The 25,582-nt window shown below is 39.8% G+C and overlaps 1 protein-coding gene and 1 pseudogene across 1 annotated transcript; one reads left to right on the top strand and one right to left on the bottom strand.

Annotated features, from left to right (window-relative positions):
* The first annotated feature begins 8,170 nt into the window (after nt 1-8,170).
* LOC135117255 (uncharacterized) lies at nt 8,171-10,554 on the top strand (annotated as a pseudogene).
* Nucleotides 10,555-17,484: 6,930 nt separating this feature from the next.
* LOC126054707 (retrovirus-related Pol polyprotein from transposon 297) lies at nt 17,485-24,963 on the bottom strand. Its single transcript, XM_064035809.1, has one exon. The coding sequence runs from the start codon at nt 22,736-22,738 to the stop codon at nt 19,385-19,387; it is 3,354 nt and encodes a 1,117-aa protein (XP_063891879.1). The 5' UTR covers nt 22,739-24,963; the 3' UTR covers nt 17,485-19,384.
* Between the last annotated feature and the right edge of the window lie 619 nt (nt 24,964-25,582).

The raw sequence follows: 25,582 nt of genomic DNA, 5'->3' as shown, positions 1-25,582 counted from the left end.
CCTATTAAAAATAAAGTTAAAGATGTAAATTTAGAGATATCACTAGAGGGTAAAGATGTTTATGGTATTTATGATGGAGTAAATGTACCATTCGGAATAAGAACAGATAATAAACAATTGATGATAGGTAACTCAATAGCTTCATTTTCTAAAATTGACAGTGTGGATAAAAATAATGTGTTATTGGTAAAATTGATTGATGACAAACAATTTAACTCCAGGCTTGAAAGAACTTTTACTTCGAAAAAAGCCAGATTTAAAGACAATAACAAGCGAAGATAAAATGATATATAAAAATATATTACTTCAAACTAATGCACATAAGAGAGATTTTAATCCTGGAGGTCAAATAAGAGGTGACAAAGGAACGAAATATCGAGATATAATTAAACCTTTGTTTTCTATTACTTCAAATGAAAAAAAGCAAACCAAACTTGGAGGCAGCTTGCCAAAACTCAAGAAATATAGAACCCAAACTGATTTGGTATATTGGGATGATCCTAATGAATTGGTTGAAAGGTTGAAATTGTTGATAGCTTCAAGAGATGCTGGTAATACAAATCACGATAATGAAATTTTATCAATAATTGAGGAATTGAAAGAAGCCCGTGTAATTAAGGAATAAATAAATAGATGCGTTATATAGTTTTTATTTTAGTATTAGACAATCATTCCTGATCAGTAACAAACTATTATCACAGCGTTGATAAAATATTAAATTAATTAATTAATATCACGTATTTGTTAAGTACTCATAAGGTACTTCTGTACTTTGATTATTGAAAAATATCTATATTATAGAAAAGTAATATGAGCAAAGCAGATGTCGTTAATGAAATTCATAAAAATGCGAGAGTGCATTTTCCGCGCAGAAAGGTCATTATGAAAGATATAGATGATCTATGGCAAGCGGATTTAATTGATATGCAATCAATTTCTAAACAAAATAATGGCTTTAGATTTATTCTTTCTGTTATTGACACGTTTTCGAAGTATGCTTGGACATATCCCTTGAAAAGTAAGAATAAAGTCGATGTATATAATGCATTTAAACATTTGTTGGATAAAGGACGTGTTCCTAAAAATCTACAAACTGATAACGGAACTGAATTTTATAATAATAAATTTCAAAGTCTTATGAAATCAAATAATATTAATCATTATTCAACTTTTTCGACAAAAAAAGCTTCAATAGTTGAACGATTTATCAGAACATTGAAGTCCAAGTTATACAAAGAATTTAGTTTACAGGGTAATTATAATTGGATAAATAATACTATCAATGACGTCACATATAAATATAATCACACCAATCATCGAACAATTGACGAAATTCCCGCGAAGGTTAATAATACTAATAAAACACGCATTCTAAAAAGATATCTAATGTCGATAAAAAAAGTTAATACAAAGAGTAAGTTCAAAGTGGGTGATTATGTAAGGATCAGTAAGTACAAAGGAACATTCGAAAAGGGATATACTCCTAACTGGTCGACAGAAATATTTAAAATTAGAAAAATACAAAACACGGCTCCCATCACTTATTTAATCGAAGATACAATCAGAGGTCAACCTATTTTAGGAGCATTTTATACACAAGAACTTCAAAAAACAAAAATTTTTGAGCTTTGGGGCACTAAAGCACCTAAACTCGTATAACGAAGAACAGTGCAAGATGAAGTCGTGAGCGTAGCGAGCGCGAAAATTTTTGAGCTTTGGGACATAAAAGTACTCTAATCAAGTTAGAAGGAAAAGTACTGGCAAGTGAACAGTCGCGAGCGTAGCGAGCGCGAATTTCACTTTTTTTTTCTTGGACCTGATATATATTTTTAATTATATATTTTTTATATTTGTGTGGGTTGTAGCGCGAGGCCCCCCCAAGCGCGAGGCCCTGTGCGATGGCACAGTTCGCACACCCCTAGGGCCGCCACTGAATGTAGGATTCTGTAGTTTAAAAACAAGCCCAGATACAAAGTGCAGTCCTGCGATTCTATAAAATTCGATCAACAACTCGCATTTCACTTCGATTCGTAATGTCATTTCATACTTTAGGGGAGGTAGGGGAGGGATGGGCACTTTTTCACATTTATTGCATAAAAAATCAGATTTTACAGATAATCAACTTTTATTGCCATTTCTTATGTTTGGCTAGATAAAATCAAAGAGCTATCCTAAAAATTACAATCAGTTCCAACATTACGAGATATTTAAACGGTTTAAATAAAACCGTCGACACGTCAAAATTTTGTTTAGTCTGACATGCTTTAGTTGGTACTTACGTAGTGTTTAAAGTTACTTTTTGCTTTTTATAGGGTTTATCGTTTATAACATTTTGTCATAATAATTGCGTACTTTTTTGGGTCGGGGGTTTTTTTAAAGGAGATCATCCATTTCGTACCCAAAACTGAAAGTGCCGACCAGAGTAAAAAAATAATATATTCTTGTAGAGAATAATGCCCTGAACATTTTTTACTACTACAAGAATCGTCTACAATTAACCCCCCGGCTGCTATTTGACTTTGAAAATACCAAAAAATCCCACAATGTTTGGAGCATTGCATTACGGCCCCAAACTGGAGAAGGCAGCCGCTGCCTTCAAAGGACTCCTACCCAACCTGGGAAGTCATCAAATGACTCCCCTCTCGCTGTGGGGAAGTTAGACTCCTACTGACTAAAACCCATCATGGGGTAGCCAGAACCGCGGTAATTCTTTCGACTCATTCGATTCTTTAGACTGCCTCGTTGGTCTAGTGGTTGCAAGCGCGGCTGCTGTGCTCGAGGTCTCGGGTTCGATTCCTGGGTCGGGCCGAAATCGCTTTGTAGGTTTTCTTAGGGTGCGTCCACATCTGGCGAATGTGCCGCGAATGCGCAGCACGCGAGCCGATCGCGAGCTGTCCGCGAGCTGCGCGCGTGCAGTCACTGCAATAGTTCGGTGCGCCTCTTTAGCGCAACTCACGCAAGGCTCGTATAGAGCGCGCAATCAGTTCTCGCCCTTACAGTTCCGTATATTGGCTCAGTGCTATCGAAGATGGCAGACGTCGCGCGCCGCCTGCGCGCCGCTCGCGTGCGGCGCTTAGCGGGCGGCGCAGAAGCGGCGCACGAACAAAAATGCACGCGCGCAGCTCGCGGACAGCTCGCGATCGGCTCGCGTGCTGCGCATTCGCGGCGCATTCGCCAGATGTGGACGCACCCTTAAGCTTTCACAAAGCAGCCCCGGCCAGTCTGGAAGTTGGTGATTGATTCACCCGTGCATCGGAGAGCACGTAAATGTCGATCCTGCGGCTGATCTCTCTCCGGTCGTGTCGGATTGCCGTCCCATCGGGTTATGAGAGGGAAGGAATAGGGAGTGCACCTGTGTCTGCGCAAATGCACATGCACTATAATATTTCCTGCGCAGCTGGCTGATCTCCTTAAAATGAGAACAGCGCCTTGGCCGAAATTGGCCGTGGACGCCATTATTTATTATTAATTCTTTCGAACAATCCCGCAGCCCCGATAGGCCTTGTCCCCGCAAAAATATCGTACCAAGAATGGTACGATATTTTTCGAGGATACCCTGAAGATTTTTTTACTATTATAAGGAACGTCTTCTGTTAACCCCCAGGCTGCTGTTTGAGTTTAAAGTTAGAACCGTGAATAAACAATCTATACTTGAATGTTACGGCAAATAACGTCCACAGTTTTTTTTTCTAACGTCTACGATATACCCCCCCCCCCTCCCTCCTGCTACACCGAGGAGCCTGTTACTGATTGTTGTGTTCCTTCTGACCATGCAGCAGGGCCGCGGTAACTCTTTCTCTCTCTCTTCGAACCCCGAAGCCCCGCCAGGTTTTGGGGGTCGCCTGGGGTTTACTGATTCTCTGAGAGGGGCGTGAACAATGCACGCCACCGACACCTGCTGTTTCCAAGGAGACAGAGGCACTATGAGCCAAAGGAAAATCTATAGGGGCGAGGAGGAATGGGATGACTTCGTCTCCTTCTGCGCAGCATGCCAGAGAAGGAGGCAGTGCAATAACTGAGAGTTCGCGCCTCTCATGACATCCGCTGAGGTAGACGTGGAAGACACCCCGCGCGTTGGGTGTGGGCGGTGACTTTAGGGAGGCTTATCGTCCCTCCGCTTCCTTGGAGACAAGAGGCCCGTTTCGGCGGCGAGCGTTGACAAGTCAAGCCCTCCTCAGACAGTCAGCAAACCCCAGTGGGGCCCACCAGGGTTAGAACCAGCCAGGGCTGCGGGATTGTTCGAAAGAGTTACCGCGGCCTTGGTACATTATCAGAAGGAAAATGATGGGTTTAAATCAGTAAGTCTACTCGGTGTAGCAGGAGGTATATCGTAGACGTTCGATTAGTTAAAAAATAATGTGGAACGTCCACATTTCCCGTAAAATTCAAGTATAGATTTTTTATTCACGGTTCTCACACTTTAAACTCAAATAGCAGTCTGGGGGTTAACCGAAGATGTTCCTTATATTAGTAAAATATCTTCAGGACATCCTCGACAAGAATCGTACGATATTTTTAGCGGGGACAAAGCCTATTGGGGCTGCGGGATTGTTCGAAAGAATTACCGCGACCCTGGTTTCCCCATGGTGGGTTTTAATCTGTAAGTGTCTGACTTCCCCACAGCCCAAGTCATTTGATGACTTCCCAGGTTGGCCAGGAGTCCTTTGAAGGCAGCGGCTGCCTTCTCCAGTTTGGGGCCGTTATGTAATGCTCCAAACATTGTGACATTTTTTGGTATTTTCAAAGTCAAATAGCAGCCGGGGGGTTAATTGTAGACGATTCTTGTAATAGTAAAAAATCTTCAGGGCATTATTCTCTACAAGAATCTACTATTTTTTTCTTTTGGCCGGCACTTTCATTTTTGGGTACAAATTGTTCGAGACTTGGATGATCTCCTTTATAATTTTATTTTGTTTCATGGTTTTTTAAAGGAGCTCCTTAATTTTTAATTCTTTTTATGATGGGTTCGCAATAATGCGATCTCAGCCAAAGGAAGCTGTTTAACAATCCTCAGGACAAACTGGCTCTGGGAGAATTGCACAGATTGAGAAACAATAAAGATGGACCTTTGTTGATCCAGGGTTATATACCATTCTAGGGTTTCATCCGCCACATCCCATTTCCAGCATTAGGTTCTCGTCAATTAGAAACATGAAGAAAACTAGTCAAGACAAATTTAACGAGCCCAAACTCGATGGGTTTACTAAAAGGCAGTTCAGGGTTACGTCTCCTATCTTCGTGTCCTAACAGCAGAACAGCTCAGTGGTTCCAGAAGACATTAGTATTTCAAATTTTAGATCCCACATATGCTTGCAAGTAAACTGAGCGTGTAACATTCCTATCACACCTAACAAACGAGCTGATGACCTTGAAGACCTGAACCGATTTCCACCAAACATAGCTAAGAACACTCCCGAATGACATTCCTTTTAAACCAAAAAAACCGCATTACAATCGGATCATCCGTTTGCGAGCTACGATGCCACATACACACACACACACACAGACACGTCAAACTTATAACACCCCGTCGTTTTTGCGTCTGGGGTTAAAAAGAATGGTTTGCGACGGGAAATTCCTAAAGATTTAATATAACGAGCAATACAAGAGGTATCAAAAGGTTAAAAAATAAAATTGACAGCTGATAAATATGGAGTCCCTAGATCAAGTTGGCAACGGTACCTGAAACAAGATTCTATAAAGGATTTTTAGCGCAGATTTATAACCTCACAAATTTTCACTGAAGAAGAAGAACAAAAATTTACAAATTATACATTACATGGTATGTCCAAGCCTCCCTACCATAGGGAGCATTGGACACTTTTGACTTAGTTTATAAAAAAAAAATCGGTAAAAAAACTTAAGTAAAACGGTTTTATCTTATGTGCACTGAAAACTAGAAAATAAAAAATAGTTACTTACCGGTCCTACCTACGTAGGTGGTCCCGGTCATATTAGACTAAAATAAAAACGTGGGGCCCATAAACTATTGCCGTAGTACCTCTTCTAGAGGTATAATAGGTGTGGATTGCATCGACTTACTATAATCGTAACTGGAGATTTTGACAATCAATCATTTATAATAGAAAATACACATACCTTTTATTAGTTTTCTCTTTATAACGATCCGAAACCGCAACAAAATATTTAAGTACTTCTATTCTATTCTATTTTTATTTATGGCAATTCATGTCGATGCAAACGTCGACGATTCTGCCAATGACAAGTGGAATGAGAAGCAAGTCGTTTACGAGTGTTTGTTCTTGACAACTCACAGAAATGACAGATAGTCTATGGATGAACACCGTTACCAGTCGGTAACGTAAACTACCCAATAAAAAAAAAAAAATATGATCAAATCAGAATAAAAGGACCCCCCTTTTATTCTGATTGGACCCCTACCTACCTACCTGTCGGCCAGCCTGACTACCAGCCTACCAACAGCCGCAGTGGCGCCCTTACCGTGGTTTCTGTTGCCTAATCACGTCTAGATTCTAGACTATTGGTCAGCTGCTAAATAATCCTACCTACAAGTTATTGTGAACGAGACGGTGACTCGGCGAACTGGTACGTACTTTGTCATAATATTATACTGTGCTCTTTTCTGTTTTTGTCTTTCTGTTTTATGTTATTTGTTAACTGTTGCGTATTGTACACGTTACTTTTGGAAAGCATATCGGTTATTATTTTAAACAATTATTTCGAGTTCAACAACAATAAAATTAATGGCTAAAGCTACTTTATAAATGATTAAATCTTATTAATTATTGTTATACGTAACAGTTCGCACATTTTTTCTTCCTTTCTTTTCTATCATTTTTATTTTTTTGTTTTTCACCTACCCACTTATTTTTTTTATTTCTTCTCATTTAATTTAATTTATTTGGGTATTCATTTTTCATCACCTCTTCGTAGTAAAAGGTAGTAGTTACTTCTAGTTGTAAAGAACACCATTTCATTTTCATTTCATTGTCATTTCATTATCCAGTAGTTAGTAGTAGTAGTAGTTTCTGCACTGTAAGCGTCATGGAAATTTACCCTATTAAATTCTTTTTGCTTAACAAAAACGAATTAGTGTACGAGGTGCTAATTAGAGGCGAGGAACCTGCGTCAACGGTACTTGAACTTCGAAAACAAATTAATAAACTTACACCTATTATTCCTACTTCGGATATTTGCGAATCGGGCATAGAACCGGACGTTGATATTTCGGGTGCTAGCACATCTTTAAGCGAGCTATTATCACGCGTAAAGTCTCTCGAGGATAAGTTTGATAATAATCTTTTTGAACGTACTAGGGCCTTATGCAATCACCTATATCACCGTATAAAACGTTTAGATGTTTCTGATTCTAAATATTCAGACAAAATAAAATCACTAACAAAACATATTACTGCACTTTCGGCAAAATTAGACACTATAAATAAATCTGCTAATCCTACTAGCTGTGAGCCTGTAGCAGAAGTTGTTCATCCAATTGCATCTAGTGATGTTCCACCTAACGTATCGATACATTGTGACCGTTCGCATATTAGTGATTTACAAAAACTTAAATATATTGGCAAGTCTTGCGTTCACGCCTTTATACAGAGAGTGAGAGAATACAGCACGGCTAGGAACATATCTTCCTCTAAATTGTTAGCTTACGCCACGGAAATATTTACGGGTGATGCGTTACATTGGTACCGTAGCATCAGAACCTCCGTGTCTACGTGGGTGGAACTGGTGGCTGTACTGGTTCAGGATTTTAGTCACTTTGACTATGACTACCGACTTCTGTCTGAGATTCGGCAGCGCACTCAAGGTGATACTGAGACGATCACAATCTATTTTGCTAAAATGAAAGAATTATTCTCCAGGCTAAGTAAGGATATATCGGAACAAGAAAAACTAGAGATCCTTCTACATAATATTCGACCTTGTTATGCTAGTGTGTTAGCTTCTAATTCATCAACTATAAATTCTATTGACAGCTTAAAAACAATCTGCAGGAATTTTGAAAGAATACAGTCCTTAACATCTCAGTTTAAAGAACCTCCTAGAATTACAGGTGAAACCCTAGCTCCAGATCTTGCATTCTCAAAATTTAATAAACCTAATTTTAATAAACCTAAATTCTACAATCAACATAGATATAATAACAAATATAATAACAATCCTGATAAAAATTCTGTGGTGTTAAGGCAAAAGGGGATGAGTCAGAAATTGTGAAAAATGAGTTAATTACACAGTTGGGTAGAAAATTTTACGAACTTTCAGGGTAAAAAGGAGATAAGTGAATATAATGTATTTTATTTCGTGAATCTCCAATAAAAAATACGAGTCTAGTCATAAATAGCAAAACCTAAAAAGTAAAAAGGAGTTTTGTCTAGTTATCTTCTTATTGCATACGTGATCCTTTACTTATAAAATTAGGTATAATGAGATAAGTCGACTTGTGCCTAAATTCATATTCGTCGTTTCGCGTTAGTTGCATTTCGCGCGCGAAGTTGACGTCTTTTTACTAGTGCAACGGTGCAAAAAATCCTAAAATGATGGTTTACGTGGGTAATTTGAGTGTTGAAACCTACAGAATTGAATAGAATTAACAAGTTCGATTTAACGTAAGTATGATGGATTTAAAACCTTTAAATTATGAGCTGATTCGGATCTGGAGGATTACCAGTATGGTTTCCGTAAAGGGCGTTCAACAGTTGACGCTATACTGCTTCCTCCACGCATGCGCGTGAGGGTCCTGGCGGTCCTGGCGGAGGAAGCAGTCGACCGGGGCGAGGTGGTTTTGGCGGTGTCGCATGACATTGCTAACGCGTTCAACACCCTGCCCTGGAATATCATAAAGGAGGCGCTCCGTTATCATGGAGTGCCAGGGTACCTCCGTCGCATAATCGGGGCCTATTTATCCGAAAGAGCTGTCATGTACCCGGGTCGAGAAGGATGGGGTCGTCAGAACATCTCTTCCTCAGGGGTCGGTTCTCGGCCCTCTCCTGTGGAACATTGGCTACGATTGGGTCCTGCGCGGTGCGCTTCTCCACGGCGTCAGCGTGATATGCTACGCTGACGACACGCTAGTCACAGCACATGGGTAGACGTACCGGCAGGCGGCCATTCGGGCCACAGCCAGTGTCACGCAGGTCGTGGGTAGGTCTTGGCCTCGAAGTGGCCTTGCACAAATCCGAGACCCTTTGCTTCCATGGGCCAAGGAAGAAGACACCTCCGGGGTCCAGTATCGTGGTGGGAGGGATTACCATTGCTGTGGAGCCGACAATGAAATACCTGGGACTCGTTCTCGAAAGTCGTTGGGACTTCGGGCCACACTTCCAGCGGCTCGCTCCTCGGTTGTTGGTCGCAGCTTCAGCGCTCTCACGCTTGTTGCCCAACCTCAGGTGACCCAATACCTCCTGCTGGAGGCTCTATATGGGGGTCGTGCGGGCGATGGCGCTTTACGCCGCGCCAGTATGGGCGAACACCCTGACGGCACGCAACCTTGCAGTGCTGCGAAGACCACAGCGAGCGATGGCCATCAGGGTTATAAGAGGATACCGCACGATCTCCTTCGAAGCTGCATGCCTCCTAGCCGGATCCCGGGACTTCGAGACCGACAGCCCTCGCGTTACTCTATACATGGCGCGAGGAAGCGGTGGGGCGGGCCGAGCGCCTCGTGCCTCAGCAAGTTGAGGTGCGCAGGGCAGAGCTCCGCCAAGACCTCATTGCGGAATGGGAGCAGCGACTTGCGCGACCCACGGCAGGGCACGCCGCTCTCGCGGCGGTAAGGCCCATACTGAAGGAGTGGCTGGAGGGACGCCACGGCGCCCTCAGCTTACGGCTGACACAGGTCCTTACCGGCCATGGGTGTTTCGGAAAGTTCCTGTGTCGCATCGGTCGGGAGCCCACGCCCGAATGCCACCACTGTGGCATCTGGGGCAACGCAGCGCCGTGACCTAGCGGCAGCAGTAGACGCTGCGGGCTGTCGTGTCCTGCATGGTCGGCAGCGAAGATGGATGGAACGTCGTCGCCTCCTTTTGTGAGGATGTGATGGTTTTAAAGGAGGCGGCGGCGGAGAGAGAAGCTGCTTCCTCTCTCCCCGCCCGCAGCAGACGTGGAGGACGTCGCAGGCTGACTGATCTCCGGCCACCATAGGGCGCGGCCTGCGGTCGACAGACTAGGGGCGTCTTCGTCCGATCAGAAACAGGCCTCGAAACGGTGGCGTTGTGTTGCGAGCGCCTCTTTTAGTGGAGCTTGCTGTGGCCGCTGGGTGACGGCCACAGCGGATGACGGGGCCCGCCTTTGAACATCTGGGGGGCCAATACCTGTTGGGGGTGCGGAAGAATGCTTTGGCGATACCCGTGCCCTCGACAGTAGGTAATTGAAGGCAACACTGGGTGGGTTTTTAGCCGGTAAGAGTTCGGCACACCCCCTCCACCGACCCCAGGTGGAGGGAAGTCCATGAGGATTTCCCCCCTGCCAAAAAAAAGGTATATACGTAAATAATAATAGCAAATAAAGAGACGAGTCGTTCTAGGATTTTTTTTAAATTTGTACCGTGTTATGGAAAAAGGAGATACCTATGTCAGTTATTTTAATAATTAAGAAATAAAAATAATTTTCGGGTACATAGAAAAGACGACTACATTAATAAATGTAAATAAAAACAGAGTTGTGTTAATTATTTCTATACACTTTTCGGCCCTGTTAGGACAAAACGCTGTAATCTGTAAAAGGTCAATTCGAGAAAAATGAGTTTGAAAGTTTACATCTTCACCTCGTTACCAAATTGTATCCAGTATAGATAATAGTAAAGTTCTTTTTAGAACTTATTTGTCATAATATTTACTCAATTTCGTTATAACATTATATTACTGTACCTAATCAAGAAACCTCTCAAAAATAAAAAAAATATGTTTTGTTACAACAGCATGTAGCTAGCCAATATTCGCCTCTGTTGTGACATAACAATGTAATCGTTAATTACTGCGTTTTGAAGAGATATACTTGTGTACTGTTTTATTGTTATCTGCATTAAAGTAGGGAACAAAAAAAATTAATTCAAAGTAAAACGGAATAAAAATAACGTTAGGTAAAAGTTTCTGGATATCTAAGGGGGTGGCCTGTGTTCAGCAATGGACGTCCTATGGCTGAGATGATGATGATGAAAAGTTTCTGAAGCAGATTCGTCCAAATCTTCGGTGATATTTTCATTAACCAGCAAATCTTCATAAAAACGATGATGATAATTTTAGTAGTTTTATTAAGTCATACTTCTTTTTTCTTGAAATACCCTCTGCTTCAGTCCTTCTTGCGATATTCATAAACATGTCAACTTCGTTTCCTACGGCTGCAATCATGATTTTTTTTAAATCCTTTCTTCAAAACATCGAGCTCCTTGAATTCAACACGTTGGTAATTATTTTTTATGAACAGTGCAGGTTTATCTCTTCAGAACTCTACAATTTTAAAACTGGACATTTTGTAATTCCGAGGGAAAACATTTTTTAGTTCGGTTTTAAACAGCATAACTTCATTGTGGTAATTTACATGAGCTGTCAAGTTCTTTCGAGACCTTTTAAACGTCTCAACGTAATCATCTAAATCGTACAAGTTACCTGACTTGTTCATTTTGTTAGTTGTGGGACCATGAACACTGTCAGTAGACATATAAGTATGGCCGGGCTCGAGCCTTAAGAGTACTGGCTCCGCTGTTTATTATTATTTTGACAAAACGCAGCAAACAAAGCTTGCAATGTTTTACCAAAATTCGAGATCGGGGACGCCTCACCCGCGCAGCCGCTCTCCTATTTCGGTAAATCGCTGCAATCCAGAATACAGCGTTTAGCAAAAACATTTCCTGCGAATATTAGGTTACCGTAAAGTGAAACATTGAATTATTTTGGCAATGGGAACTGTTATTCAATAGTAGATCGAACCTGTATCAAGCTTACATCGTTTAGATTATGTTACGTTTTATTACCATAAAACGATGTAACCCGGGTTGCAGCGTTTTGTCATCACAGGGTCGTTTTGATTAAACTGCATTTTTATTACAAAACAAACACGCGTTTTTTTGATTAGCCCCTGGTGAAAAGTTGTGTTTTTTGACTCATCCCCTTTTGCCTTAACACCACAGAATTCATCTTACACTAAAACTAATTTAAAAAATCAACATTTTAATAATAATTCTTATAATTTTAATAAAAAACCAAACACTAGTGTAGCTGCTAGCTATAACACAGCCTAGTAGTTCAAACATAAAAACTGTTTCCTGTCCACGTTGTCGTAACTCTGATCATCCCTTAAGTCAATGTAAAGCTAACAGGTACCCTATTTGTTTTAAATGTGGAACTAAAGATGTTAAATATCCTAATTGCCCCAACTGTCACTCTAAATCTAATTCAAAAAACTAACTACTGAAGATTGTTGTAATATAAATGACAAAACTAAAACCTCTAAAAATGTTGATGAAAACGATTGGCAAAATTGGCTGTTAACTATTAAAACATTCTTTTCAAGCTATTTTGTTACAACAATCTTCGATAAAAAACCTATAGATGATATACGTCCCTACGCAACTGTCCTGGTAGGTGATATTACATTGTGTGGATTACTAGACTCTGGTTCAGCAGCAACTATTCTAGGCAACAATTGTCATGACTATCTAAAATCTATTGGACTAGCTATTCATAAAGACCTAAAAACCTTTACTGCTGCAGGAGGCGGAAATTTACCTACTATTGGTTATGTTAATTTACCCGTAACATTTGAAAATCAGTTTCATATTTTAAAAGCTTATGTTATACCTACTATAAAAACTAATCTTATTCTCGGTGTCGATTTTTGGACAAAATTTAAACTTTTCCCAAAATTATTTATTATATTTCGCTACATAGTTTGTCTAATTGCCCTACTAATGTAAACACAGTCTCGGATGCTAATGGTATGTTACGTTCCTATAATGAACTTACTGAAGATCAACGTGTTACCGCTGATAACATTATCGATCAGTCTAAACATATTTCCACTGACAAGTGTGGTTTGGGTAGAACTAATCTAGTTATGCATCGCATTGACACTGGAGATTCTTTACCTATATTAGGCAAAGATATTACCGCGTTTCTCCGGAGAAGCAACGTATTTTATCTGAAGAACTAGATGAAATGCTAGCGCTAGGTGTGGTTGAAGAATGCGAGAGCCCTTGGTCTTCTCCTGTCTTACTTATACCTAAAAAAGATGGCAAGCTTAGGTTTAGGTTTAGCCTGAACGTATTAGTAAGTTTGCGTTAGTAGTGATAGCGGATTTTTTCTATTCTAAGTACGAAAAATCCTTCACTTTGCGGCGGGGTACTGTAACGTTGTACTTTGCTAGCTTTAAGAATAGGTTAGAAATTAAATAAAGTAGAAATATTTACAATACAATTATTCTAAAATTAATAAAACACCTAAATTAAACTAAACTAAATATAATAAAAAAATATAATACATTCCTTACGTAATTCATATACGGAACCCAATATTAATTATTTACACAAAGGTCCGCGTAACTATTGCGCCTACGCATCTCTAAACGGGTGAACTGGTTTCGCCGCGCGTGACGGTGGTGCCTCGAGTGCATTCGGGCCGGAGACGCTGGAGACGACCAAATTGCATCAGACGTGACGGCTGTGTCACACGTTTTTTTGAGTTGACCTTCAGTATTGCGTACCTGCCTAATTTCTACTTATTCGTGCTAGACAAATTATAATCGGAAATCCCGCTGGGGTAAGTTTCCATGCATTGCTTATGTTCTATTGTAAGGTGTTCTTCTTGCTAAATTTCTGTCTAAAGCAGCTGTTCTTAATTCACTTTGTTTGCTGGGATACTGTGACCTTTGGACCCGGCAACGTGGCCCAAGCTCTGCTAATGCTAGCCTTGTCTCTGCGCTTCCAAGATTTCTACGTTGGATATTTCTACGTTCGAGTTTTTCTACGTTCTTCTTTAAACCCTCGCTACGCAATCTTTCTACCTGGCGGCGAGTGAAAGACCAGACCTGATCCTGTCTGGAACTACCTGGGTCCTGCTGAAGACCTGGCAGTGCAACCTGGCAAGGAGCTGGGCCGTCGTCGGAGCTACACCACGGTTCAGGCCAGTGTTCCCAGTGTACCTTCTACCTCGAGATCTATTCGTGGTTAGGGCAACAGAAGTTGGCTTAAATAAAGTCTCAATTTCTACCAAATTGTGTACTTTATTTGGACCCCTACCTACCTACCTGTCGGCCAGCGTGACTACCAGCCTACCAACGGCCGCACTATGATGGTAGAATTTTATTTAGATTCAATTTATTTAGCAAATTGCCATTTATAACCTTCAATTAAAAAACATTGTATTAAAAATTTAAGCTAGTAACGAAAACGAATCGCTGCAAAACCGACTCCACGTAGTCTTGTTTGCCCTACCCTTAGAGTGCAATTCAAAACCGCGTAGGCGCGGAGGGGCGAGGCGGCCTGCATGGGACCGCCGGAGCCACGAAGCGCCGGAGCCGTGACAGAAATCATGCTTGCTGCATGTTGCATGCTTACTTCCATGTTGCATGCCTGCTTCAGGCTTGTTTGCATGCTTCTTACAGGAAAATAAAAATTTCAAAATAAAAATTTTGTATTTCATTTTATATTTTTTTGCTGATCTCGTTATGTGGTTATTAATAAATAATAAGATGACTGTGACCAATAAAATGCGGTTTTATTCAGAAAAACTGCTGTAAATGATATAAAAATAGAAGCTATATTTAAAAGAAAAAGAGTTAACATGTATAAAGTGCATTAAGATTATTAGCTGTGCATTGGTGAAAAAGCTTTTGCTTTAGGAAAAATCGCTGTACGCTGCGAAAATAAATTGTAGTGTGTTTAGTGATATTTTGAGTTGAATATGTTGCTGTGCAATCAGTAATTTTGATGGGAATTCGGAATCTTATTGCATAGAAAAAGGATATTTTTTGATTTGCGTTTAAAATTTCTTTCAGTGTTAGATACCCCATTTATCGAGGAAGGCTATAGGCTACTTTTTATCCCGGTACGGGAAGTAGTTCCCACGCGATGCGGGTGAAACCGCTGGCAGAAGCTAATAATATATAAGTGATAAATACATATTCTTAAAAACCAGAAGCAGGTTTGTTTAACGAGAAAATTACAAGAAATAGTTTTAACATGAAAATCAACTAAGATTAGTCAAGAACGCGGCAAAATCTTATTCTGTCCAACTATAACATGTCTTGTCACAATGACGTTCGAAAAAAGAATCCTCCAAGCATAGATGAACGGCTGAATGGCGAGGTGTCTATGGTCGCTCGTCTCTGCTGCCCTCTTTGTAACTACTGGCAGCTAACACGGCCTCTCCTGACACCCTGACGTCCTCGGCAGGATCTGGGTGAGCCTGGTTGAGTCTCGGAACACCTGCACATGCAATAAGCGAGTTGGATCTGACTCAATTTCGTCATATTTAAAGCTCGACTGGTTATCGTGGTCATCATCGGTTTTCTGAGCACATGACACTTTCAGAATAAAATTATTGGAGGACTTACAAACCTCAAACAAAGTACTAATCCATTTAAAGAAAGAAAAATAAATAACATCAACTTTAAATCAAATAACAAGTACAAAATGAATAACAGAACACTGGTATACCACCCAGTGACTCGCAAATAAATAACGTCAACTTTACATCAAATAACAGGTACAAAATTAATAACAGAACACTGGTATACCACCCAGTGACTCGCAAATAAATAACGTCAACTTTAAATCAAATAACAGGTACAAAATTAATAACAGAACACTGGTATACCACCCAGTGTAAGTGTGTCGAGTGTAAGGCTGAAACATATTAGTTGTACACATATAAACACACAACATACAAAGAAATCATGTAAATTATTAACCTGGTTTGGAGTGTAAAGCTGAAACATATTAGTTGTAAGAAGAAATACGATTACTTTTACTTATTAGTTAAACCGTGGCACAGTGAAGGAATCTCGCAATCTAGGGGGATTTAAATCAAAATATAAATTCTAATAATATATAATATAGTTATGTCCTATTTATACCTAAGATCCTATTTGTCATAGCTACATATTAGAAATCCTTGTAAGTAGGTTAAAAAAAATATAAAAAAATAATAAAGTGGATAGACAATAATCGTTGCAACTTTACGATACGAACAACAAAATTAAGGTGTCATCTTCACTTGAGATTACTGGTCAAATTAACGAATAGTCTTATTTATTTGTTTATTATTGTATTCTGTATATCCTTTAAGGTAAGTTATTGTGTATTTTATCTAAGTAATAGTTAAACATTGATCTAATGACATCATTTAAAAACACAGTTAGATTAAGCATTTTTTAGAGATGATATGCAAAATAAAAGGCGTATAGAAAAAAATGCTCTCAATATCCCGGTGTTTCTATTGTTTCAGTTTATAGCTTAGAATCTTAACTTTTGAGAACAATTTACAAAACTTGCGATTTTGTGCGACCGTCAAACATTTTTTTTCGGTTTTCAGAATGACCGCCGAAACTTTGATATTTGGACCTCAAATGCGAAAGAGGAGCGAATTAATGCTATTTTTGCATTTATAATAGGTAATTACCCTCAAGTACAGTTTTTGAAAGGTGCTATTAATGAAATTAAGTTTTTTTAAAGAAAGTTATGTAACAAACTTAACGAAAAATGGACAGCAAGCGGTAGACATCGCGAACGCTTTTCAAATAAGAATGTTACTTGGTTGAATGAATGCATTAAATTACCAGTTAATGTTTTAAATGAAATACCATCTACATCTGGCCACTTACAAGGAAGACCACATAAAGTTCTTGTAGAATGTTGCGATAAAACCAAAAAACGCAAAGTTCAGAATCTAATAGCGTCTACTAGCCCTGAAGAAATGGCGATTGCACATGAATGTAACCTTGTATCTTAGCGAATACTCATGGTATAACATGCCAGTTAGAGTGTACAAAGTTTTATTTCATGGCCGGGATGTCATAGCTTCGTGTATTTTGCCGATTGGCCAGTTATCAGAGGAGGCACAAGAGGCTAGAAACAAAGATAACCGAAGATACAGGGAATTCTTCACTAAAAAACGACACGAATAGACACCAATAACGACCTACTTAACAGACTTCTCATATCATCAGACCCCTTCATATCCAGCTTGAGACTTATAATAAAGAGAAAACGGAGTCCTTTAGATCCTGATGTCCTAAAATTGCTTTCTGTACCCACCGTAAATGATGCCGAAAGTGGAAATAGTGACTAAAATAACAAAATTTATTCATATCGCATTTCAAATATATATATGTTATAATATATTTCAAATATAAAGGTAGACTGGTAGAGAACGCCTAAGGCGTTAAGTCCGCCATTGTACTATTTGAAGTATTTTAAATAAATAAATAAATAAAACTTTATTTTCTCTCACTATTTAAGTATTTTTATTTATTTGTAAACCAAGAAATATTATTTTTTAACTAATTACGAGATGTGCAGCGGTGGAGATTAAAAAAAACCAAATTCTTCGAATAATAAAGTTTATTAAAAAGAATTACAATATTAAACTTAACTAATTGGTTGTCCTAACGTCCCGATGTTAGGTGACAAAAGGCCCTCCGTCAGGGCCGCGAACAGTTTTTAATATTCGCCGAAGCGGTGTTGCGTAATTGCGATCGAACGATGGTACTGTGTCTTAATGTAGGTATCCGATGATATCCTTGGATATAACACCTCCCCTGTTAGATGAGCAACTATTTGCTAATGTCTAATGCAAAAGTTGCGGCTCTCCTATCTGGCTCTGATAATTCAATAACTTCGTTCTTACTTTTCGTAACTGTTGGTGACTGCATTCGTCGTATAAAATGCCTGCTAATCAGTGCACCTGCACTGAACAATCCAATTATCAGCAAGTACAAAGGGATTGTAGTGTGATATATACTCGATGAATCCCCAGAATCGGTTTCGACAGAGCTCTCCATTGTAATTTGCTTCTGTATATTGTTCAATGTACTTAGGTCGATCGAAGCCAGGTGGTAATTTTGATCGACTTTCTGAGAATAATTAGTCATCCGTGGGAACGCTGTGATTTCGATGCTTACACCGTTGACCTTGTCATCAATGTTGGCCAATGTGAATTCTGACGATTTCATCTTGCATGATTTTGGAATAGTTGCTAGGAAACTGCCTTGTAGAATTTTATGATTTTCATGTCCACAGAATAGTTGAACCCTCGTAGGCTTCGGAAACGAAACAATGTAATGTCTGCTGTCCAGCTCTAATAGAGCCTCCTTGGTCAGAGAGATAGGCGTGACAGGGCACGTTTCATCTATCTCCTGAGATTGAATAAGTTTAATGATGCAATCAGCTCCCGAACGAATCCCGTGGCTTATTTTCTGTTCACACAAGTGCCATTCGTGAACCTTCGGGCATTCTGCCTCTATGTACACATACTCTTTAGAGTTGGTTGCTACATAAGGATAGGCAGGAAGGATTACCTTACTGTCCTTGTTGGGTACAGGACAAAGTCTATATAATTGAAAGGTATTTGGAAGAGTAATAGGAAATTTCAGGACAACCACGATCTTTTTATCTACGTAATAAGAACCTAAGCTTATTATATCATAATAGTATCTAATATCTAAGTCTATTATCTGATCTATGCTATATAAGTTTTGCAATTTGCTTATCATAGTTCTTAACTCCCTAACCGATAATATAGAATGGTGCAAAGATCTATTACGACTAAACGCTAATATATTCTCTAACCTATTAATTTCACTTGCTAACTCTTGTATGTTATCGCTAAGGATAGCAAGGAGTTGTGCCAAGTGTGCATATCTAAAAGCCTTCTCATTTTCGGCGTTAGTCAAGTTAGTTACCTGAATAAGGGCTTTGTGTAATCTATCCTGATTCATAGTTAAATTATTTAATATCTGAGTCTGCTGTGACGTAAACTCTTTAAATAATGAAATATGTTCATTCAATTTACTGGAAATCATTTGATCGTTTTTCTTTAAAGTTTCCATAACACTTTCAAACCTCAGAGCATCATCTTGATCTAGATTACCACTAATAGATTTTATTAAGGTACCCAAAGGATTAAATATACCTCGTTTGACTCTACTAGGTTGCATGGTTTCTAGTTCTAATAAGATTCGATTCAATCTATTGTACAAATGCTTAATTTGCAGAAATGACGGAAAACTATAGTTTGACAGAATAATCGTAGTTTCAGACAATTGCGTGCGTAAATCGTATACCTGGTTCTCTATGTGTTTTAAGTTAATATCTTGCAAAAAGGTATGATGATGTGATACAATTTTAGTATCTCCTAGGGCAAAGGGTAAGATTCCAGGTCCATTATCAAGGTCATCAAGCCGGATCTCTTGAGCTTGAGCTAAGGTCAGGCTCATCATTATTGTCGGGAGGTACCTGTAACAAAGTATGTCTTGTATTTTTCTTTGGTCGTTTCAGTCTAGTCTTTGCTACGGGTCCGCGTTTTTTAGAAGTGTAAATATGAATAGGTAAGTCCGCTATAACTTTGTCAGATGTGAAACGGCTAGCAAGTTTTTGTCTGGATGCTAAGGGATTGCGAATAAAAATTTCCTGATTAGGTGTATATTCTATTTCCGGTTCTCTATTTTCATTACGTCGAGTCATTAATGATTCGCGTTCGGCGAGCGATGACTCATGTACAAGTCTATATACCGTTTGCATTCTACTCCGGTGGTCTTGAACATATTGTTGTAATAGTCGTTCTGTTATGTTCGTGTCCGTGGGGTCCCGTGGGTCAAAATGTCCAGTGATAAGGTCGAAGGGTCTACACTTGGTCAAATTATGTATCGAACTATTATAGGCTAAAAGTGCATAGGATACTAAGTTAGCTGCCGATTCATTTTTATGTTGCAATTTTAATATTCTTAAGTGTTCGATAAGTGTGCTATGGAAACGCTCTATCATGCCGTTTTCGTTTGGGGCATGAGCAGCTGTTGTTCGATGTTGTATCTTATGCAATCGCAGGAATTCGCTTACGACTTGGTTCGTGAATTCGGTTCCCTGGTCAGTTACTAGGGTCATTGGGTAACCATGATGAGTACTAAATTTTAGGAGTGATTTTACTATATTTGGTGCCGTACAATCTACCATACGATAGGCCTGGGCATATTTGGAAAAGGAATCTATAAGTGTTAAGTATTTTTCTTGCTCTAATGTTAAGACATCAGCATGTATAATTTCGAATGGTTTAGTTGGTGGCGGAACTATTCTAAATTGTTGCCGAATAGGATTACGGTCATATTTTGCACAACCGCATATAACGCATTCATTAATATATTTTGTTATGTCGTTTTTCATTTTAGGCCAAAAGTATTGTGCAGACAATGCTAAATAGGTTTCATTTATACCGCGATGATTGGTTTTTCCTTCGTGGTACTTGCGTATTATGTCTTGTTGAGACGAGAAATCCGACATATTGACTATCTGCTTTTTAACTAAGAATAACTTCATACTGGAATTTTTAAATGCTCTTTGTATTATAGGTACAATTTCGTACATTTTATCTATGGGATTCACTAGGATGGCAGTGCAGATTTTCGGATCAACGTGTTTTTTTATAATGTCTACAATATTTTGGTCAAAATTAGGGCCTACGCACACTTCCGTATCAACTTGAAGGTAAGTATCAAATGGTTTCGTAACTTTGGGTTTAGTTCTGGGCGGCTTGTTAACTATGTTTACTATAATTTGTCTTCGATATTTATTTAGTGGGTCATCACTAATGGGAATTTCTAGAATCGGGTTCTCGACGTTAGTGTGTACAGTTTCTGTGGCTATTATTTCAGGGGCAGTTAATGTAGATGACGAGCTACGGCGTTCATGACTTTCGGTGACATTGTCTATTGTTTCAGAAGCTGTTAATGTGGATGATGAACTATGACGTCGTTCCGACGTTTCAGATGTGTTCACTAATAGAGAAATTGTTTCATCATTATGAATTTCGATTCGCGACAGCGCATCAGCATTTGTGTTGCAACTACCTTTTTTATAAATAACTGTAAAATTATATTCTGCTAATTTCAATCTAAAGCGAGTTAAACGCGAGTTAGGCTCTTTTAAATTCATAAGCCATTGCAGGGGCTTATGATCAGTTACAATTTTAAACTTTCTACCAAAGAGGTATGGCCTAAAGTATTTGGTGGCCCACACGATTGCCAAAAGTTCTTTCTCTATGGTAGAGTAGTTTATTTCGCTGCTATTCAACGTTCTAGATGCATATGATATCGGTCTGTCAGAGCCTATTGTACCTTGTGATAGTACAGCTCCAAGAGCATATTTCGAGGCGTCTGTAGTTAAAATAAATTCCTTTGTAAAATCTGGGTACTGCAGGATGGGGTCGTTTGTCAAAAGAGTTTTGCAGTGTTCGAAGTTACTTATGTAGTCAGGAGTTATATTAATTTTGGCACCCTTTTTCAGGTTTGCTGTAAGAAATTTTGTTATTCGTGCATAGTCCGGTATAAACTTGCGATAGTAGCCTAGTAACCCTAAAAATGATTTAATTTGTTTCGTGGTTTTAGGTAATGGATAATTCACAATTGCAGAGATTTTCTCTGGATTGGGTTTGACACCTTCAGGGGTTATAATATGGCCTAAATAGGGTGTTTCACGTTTTAAGAATTCCGACTTATCCATTTGGATTTTAAAGTTGGATTCCCTAAGTCGCTGAAATACACTACGTAAGTTACAAATTATTTCCTGGAGCGACGTCCCAAACACTAGGATATCGTCCAAATATACTACACAGATCTTATTCAGTAACCCTCTCAGTACGTTATCCATCACCCTTTGAAAGGTGGATGGTGAATTTTTGAGTCCCATGGGCATTCTCAAGAATTCGTAGTGTCCCTGCTCCACGTTAAAGGCTGTTTTGTGAATGTCCTTGGGATCTAGTTCTACCTGATAGAATCCGCTAGTTAAATCTAATGAAACGAAGTACTGACATTTACCCAATTTGTCTAACGTGTCCGTTATATTCGGAATGGGATATTTGTCGTCAATTGTCTTCTCGTTCAACTTACGGAAGTCAATGACTAAGCGCCACTTTGTTTTTCCAGAGGCGTCACTTTTCTTGGGTACGACCCATATAGGTGCACTCCACGCAGATGTGGAAGGTCGAATTATGCCTTGGTCTAACATTTTTTTTATTTGCCGTTGAACCTCTTCTCGATGTATATACGGGTACCTATAAGTTTTACTATATACGGGTAATTCGTCTGTGGTATTAATAGAGTGCTTGATTCTATTAGTAAAAGTTAACGGTTCATCTTCCAAATAAAATACATCAGAATATTCAGCACATAATTTAGTTAAATTGATTGCCTCCTCTGCGTTCAGGTGATCTATGCGCAAGCGCGATAAGACTTCTCGAGTTCGAGCTTTGTTATTACAAGTATCAGGTTTCGTTACAGGTGCAATCTGCTCATTAAATATACTTGCATGAATTGGTTCTGATAAGGAAAAGATAATGTCATTGTCCGTGGGGTTAATTACTTCTAATTTAGCCTGATTATTTTTAGCTGTAGTTAGACAACTACTTATGTGGCAGTTACATAAAATTTGCTGATCGACTATAATATCGCCTTGTTCTATGTCAGTGGGTGCGCTTATTAACTTCGAAGACTGTGCCGGAATAATACTTTCGTGTAAATTTAGACAAGGTGACGCATACATGTATATGGGGTTCTCTGCGAACTTGGTCTTGAGCACATACGATCCTAAATCGACCTTTGCTGACCAACTCGTTAAAAGATCGCATCCTATAAGTCCGTCGAAATACTCGTGGAAATTATATACGTACAATTTAATAAGAGCGTTATCTTTGATTTCCTTAAAACAAGGAATTGTAATTGAGTATTCATTCCTCGAAGCCCTGTTAAAGTTCGTGACCACAAATGGGTCAGGATTTAGGCATACGTTTGGAAAGTATTGCCTCGCGATGTCAGGACTTATGAATGATGAGTTAGCGCCTGTATCTATTAAAAAATGCAAAGGCCGGGCATCAGGCCTCACAAATAACTTAATATATGGTAATTGCCTTCTACTATGAACGTTAAGTTCTATTCGGGGGCATCTTCGAGGCTGACCTTGGGAAAATTTTGAGAACTATGACCATTGTCGCTAGCGTGTACCGCACTTTCTAAAGGCTGCGATTCGGGAATTTCTTGAGAAGTGTCACATACAGTTTCATCGTGAGCGTCGTCATAGTAATAATAGTCATTTTGTTCATAGTCCTCGTAATAGTCCTCATAAGTTTCATGATTATTAATGTCTCGAGTCTTAAAGTAATTATTCGGTGGTGGATTACCATGCATCCTCCAGTCATGTCTAGTCGGGGGTAATGGGCGTGCAACAGGGTGGCTAATTCCACTCATAGGACGCGGTTGGTTATTATTCGAGTGTGGAAAAGCTGGCTGCCGTGGTGCAACCCTAAAACCAGTTGACATATTAGAACGCGGCAAAGCCTTAAACATTTGTTGAGTTCTAGACGGTCCTTGGAACGGTCTAGGCTGCATGAAAGGTTGCTGCCTGAAAGGTTGCTGCATGAAAGGTTGCTGCATGAAAGGTTGCTGCCTGAAAGGTTGCTGCATGAAAGGTTGCTGCATGAAAGGTACCTTATATTGAAATGCTTGCGATTGATATGGTGTTACTGACTGACTCCCTTTCCTAGAATTTTGGGGTGGAAGCTTTCGTTGAAGGTAAACTATATTCATTTCTTCCTGGGCGTATTCTAATGCTTTTTCCAAAGAAGGTGGTCTCATGCATCTAATCCTAGAACCTAATGGTTCTTCTAAACCTTTCAAGTAAGTTTGAAGCGCTAACTTCTGATATAAAGAACGTTTCGCTTCTACCGTAGTCGGAAGTTGATCATGCAACTCAACATAGGTCATTATGGTGCTGAGCATATTTTGTACGCGTTCATAGAAAACATGAGGTGTATCTGATCCTTGGGCTAACAGAGACAGATCGCTATATAGCGCAGATTCATCTCTGTGGTCTGAAAAATTATGTATAAGTGTATTCCTTATGCCATTCCAGTCATTCGGAATGCCGTTCGTCACTAACGTTCTAGCGGCGGCTCCCGTAATTTTATTTAAAATGCCATTTATTAAGGCTAGATTGGATAATTCGTGTCCGGGCGCTGGATTGACATAGTTAATAACTAAACGATCACATAATGTTAAAAATCTAATTAATGTATTACAATTCCCGTCAAACTCGGGTACTAACCTTAGAGCTTTGACAATCTTATTAATAATCTCGTCCTGGTCGACGACGCCTGCTTGCTCCATTATTCCTTCTAAATTACTTAAGATATCTAGATTGCGAAAAGAGTCCCTCTGCGCGATGCGAGAGGACAGTCTTGAACTCGGGGGTTCGATACCCCGGGTAGATCGTGATGATCGTGGGTGGAAAATGGTGAAGGAAGTAGCGACCGACTGTTAAGAATTTGTGCAACTCACATATACATGTCGATGGCTCTTCGCAGTATCGATTTCTGGATACTCAGGATCTCCGATGGCTGCTCTCGGTTCTACGTGGACTGCCGACGATGCACGTTGAGACGTGGACAGCGCGCGCGAGTGTCCCACAGGAACGATCGATCGATTCGATTACACGCACTGACTCGACAATCCTACCGACTGCGCCAATTACGAGATGTGCAGCGGTGGAGATTAAAAAAAACCAAATTCTTCGAATAATAAAGTTTATTAAAAAGAATTACAATATTAAACTTAACTAATTGGTTGTCCTAACGTCCCGATGTTAGGTGACAAAAGGCCCTCCGTCAGGGCCGCGAACAGTTTTTAATATTCGCCGAAGCGGTGTTGCGTAATTGCGATCGAACGATGGTACTGTGTCTTAATGTAGGTATCCGATGATATCCTTGGATATAACAAACTTGTATATTTTAATTAATTCGATTTGGAATTAAAGCCCCCTAGATTGCGAGATTCTCACACTGTGCGTGGGTGCAAGCGTGCACTCAAGCGCAAGAAATATGTTATCAAGAACAAATACTCGAACTATACGGAAGTCATAGTCAAATCAAGTCATAGTCAAGCCAGGGGCTCAAAATATACGGAAGTCATGGTCAAGGCAAGTCATAGTCAAGCCAGTTGTTCAGACTATACGGAAGCCATAAGCCAGGGGCTCAGACTATACGGAAGCCATAAGCCAGAGGCTCAGACTATACGGAAGCCATAAGCCAGGGGCTCAGACTATACGGAAGCCATAAGCCAGAGGCTCAGACTATACGGAAGCCATAAGCCAGGGGCTCAGACTATACGGAAGCCATAAGCCAGAGGCTCAGACTATACGGAAGCCATAAGCCAGGGGCTCAGACTATACGGAAGCCATAAGCCAGAGGCTCAGACTATACGGAAGCCATAAGCCAGGGGCTCAGACTATACGGAAGCCATAAGCCATGGGCTCAGACCATACAGAAGCCATAAGCCAACAGAACCAGCAGGAGCACCAGCACAGCAGCGCTCGTGCCGCGACCAGGAGCACCGG

The sequence above is a fragment of the Helicoverpa armigera genome, chromosome 8 (genome assembly GCF_030705265.1).
Source record: "Helicoverpa armigera isolate CAAS_96S chromosome 8, ASM3070526v1, whole genome shotgun sequence".
In the NCBI taxonomy this organism is placed as follows: Eukaryota; Metazoa; Arthropoda; class Insecta; order Lepidoptera; family Noctuidae; genus Helicoverpa; species Helicoverpa armigera.
The sequence above is the reverse complement of the archived record's forward strand: the minus strand, read 5'-3'. Positions and strand labels throughout refer to the sequence as shown.

Bases quoted from the DNA above. Each gene is read 5' to 3' on its own strand.
- LOC126054707 (XM_064035809.1), bottom strand. From the start codon at position 22,738: ATGTATGCGTCACCTTGTCTAAATTTACACGAAAGTATTATTCCGGCA.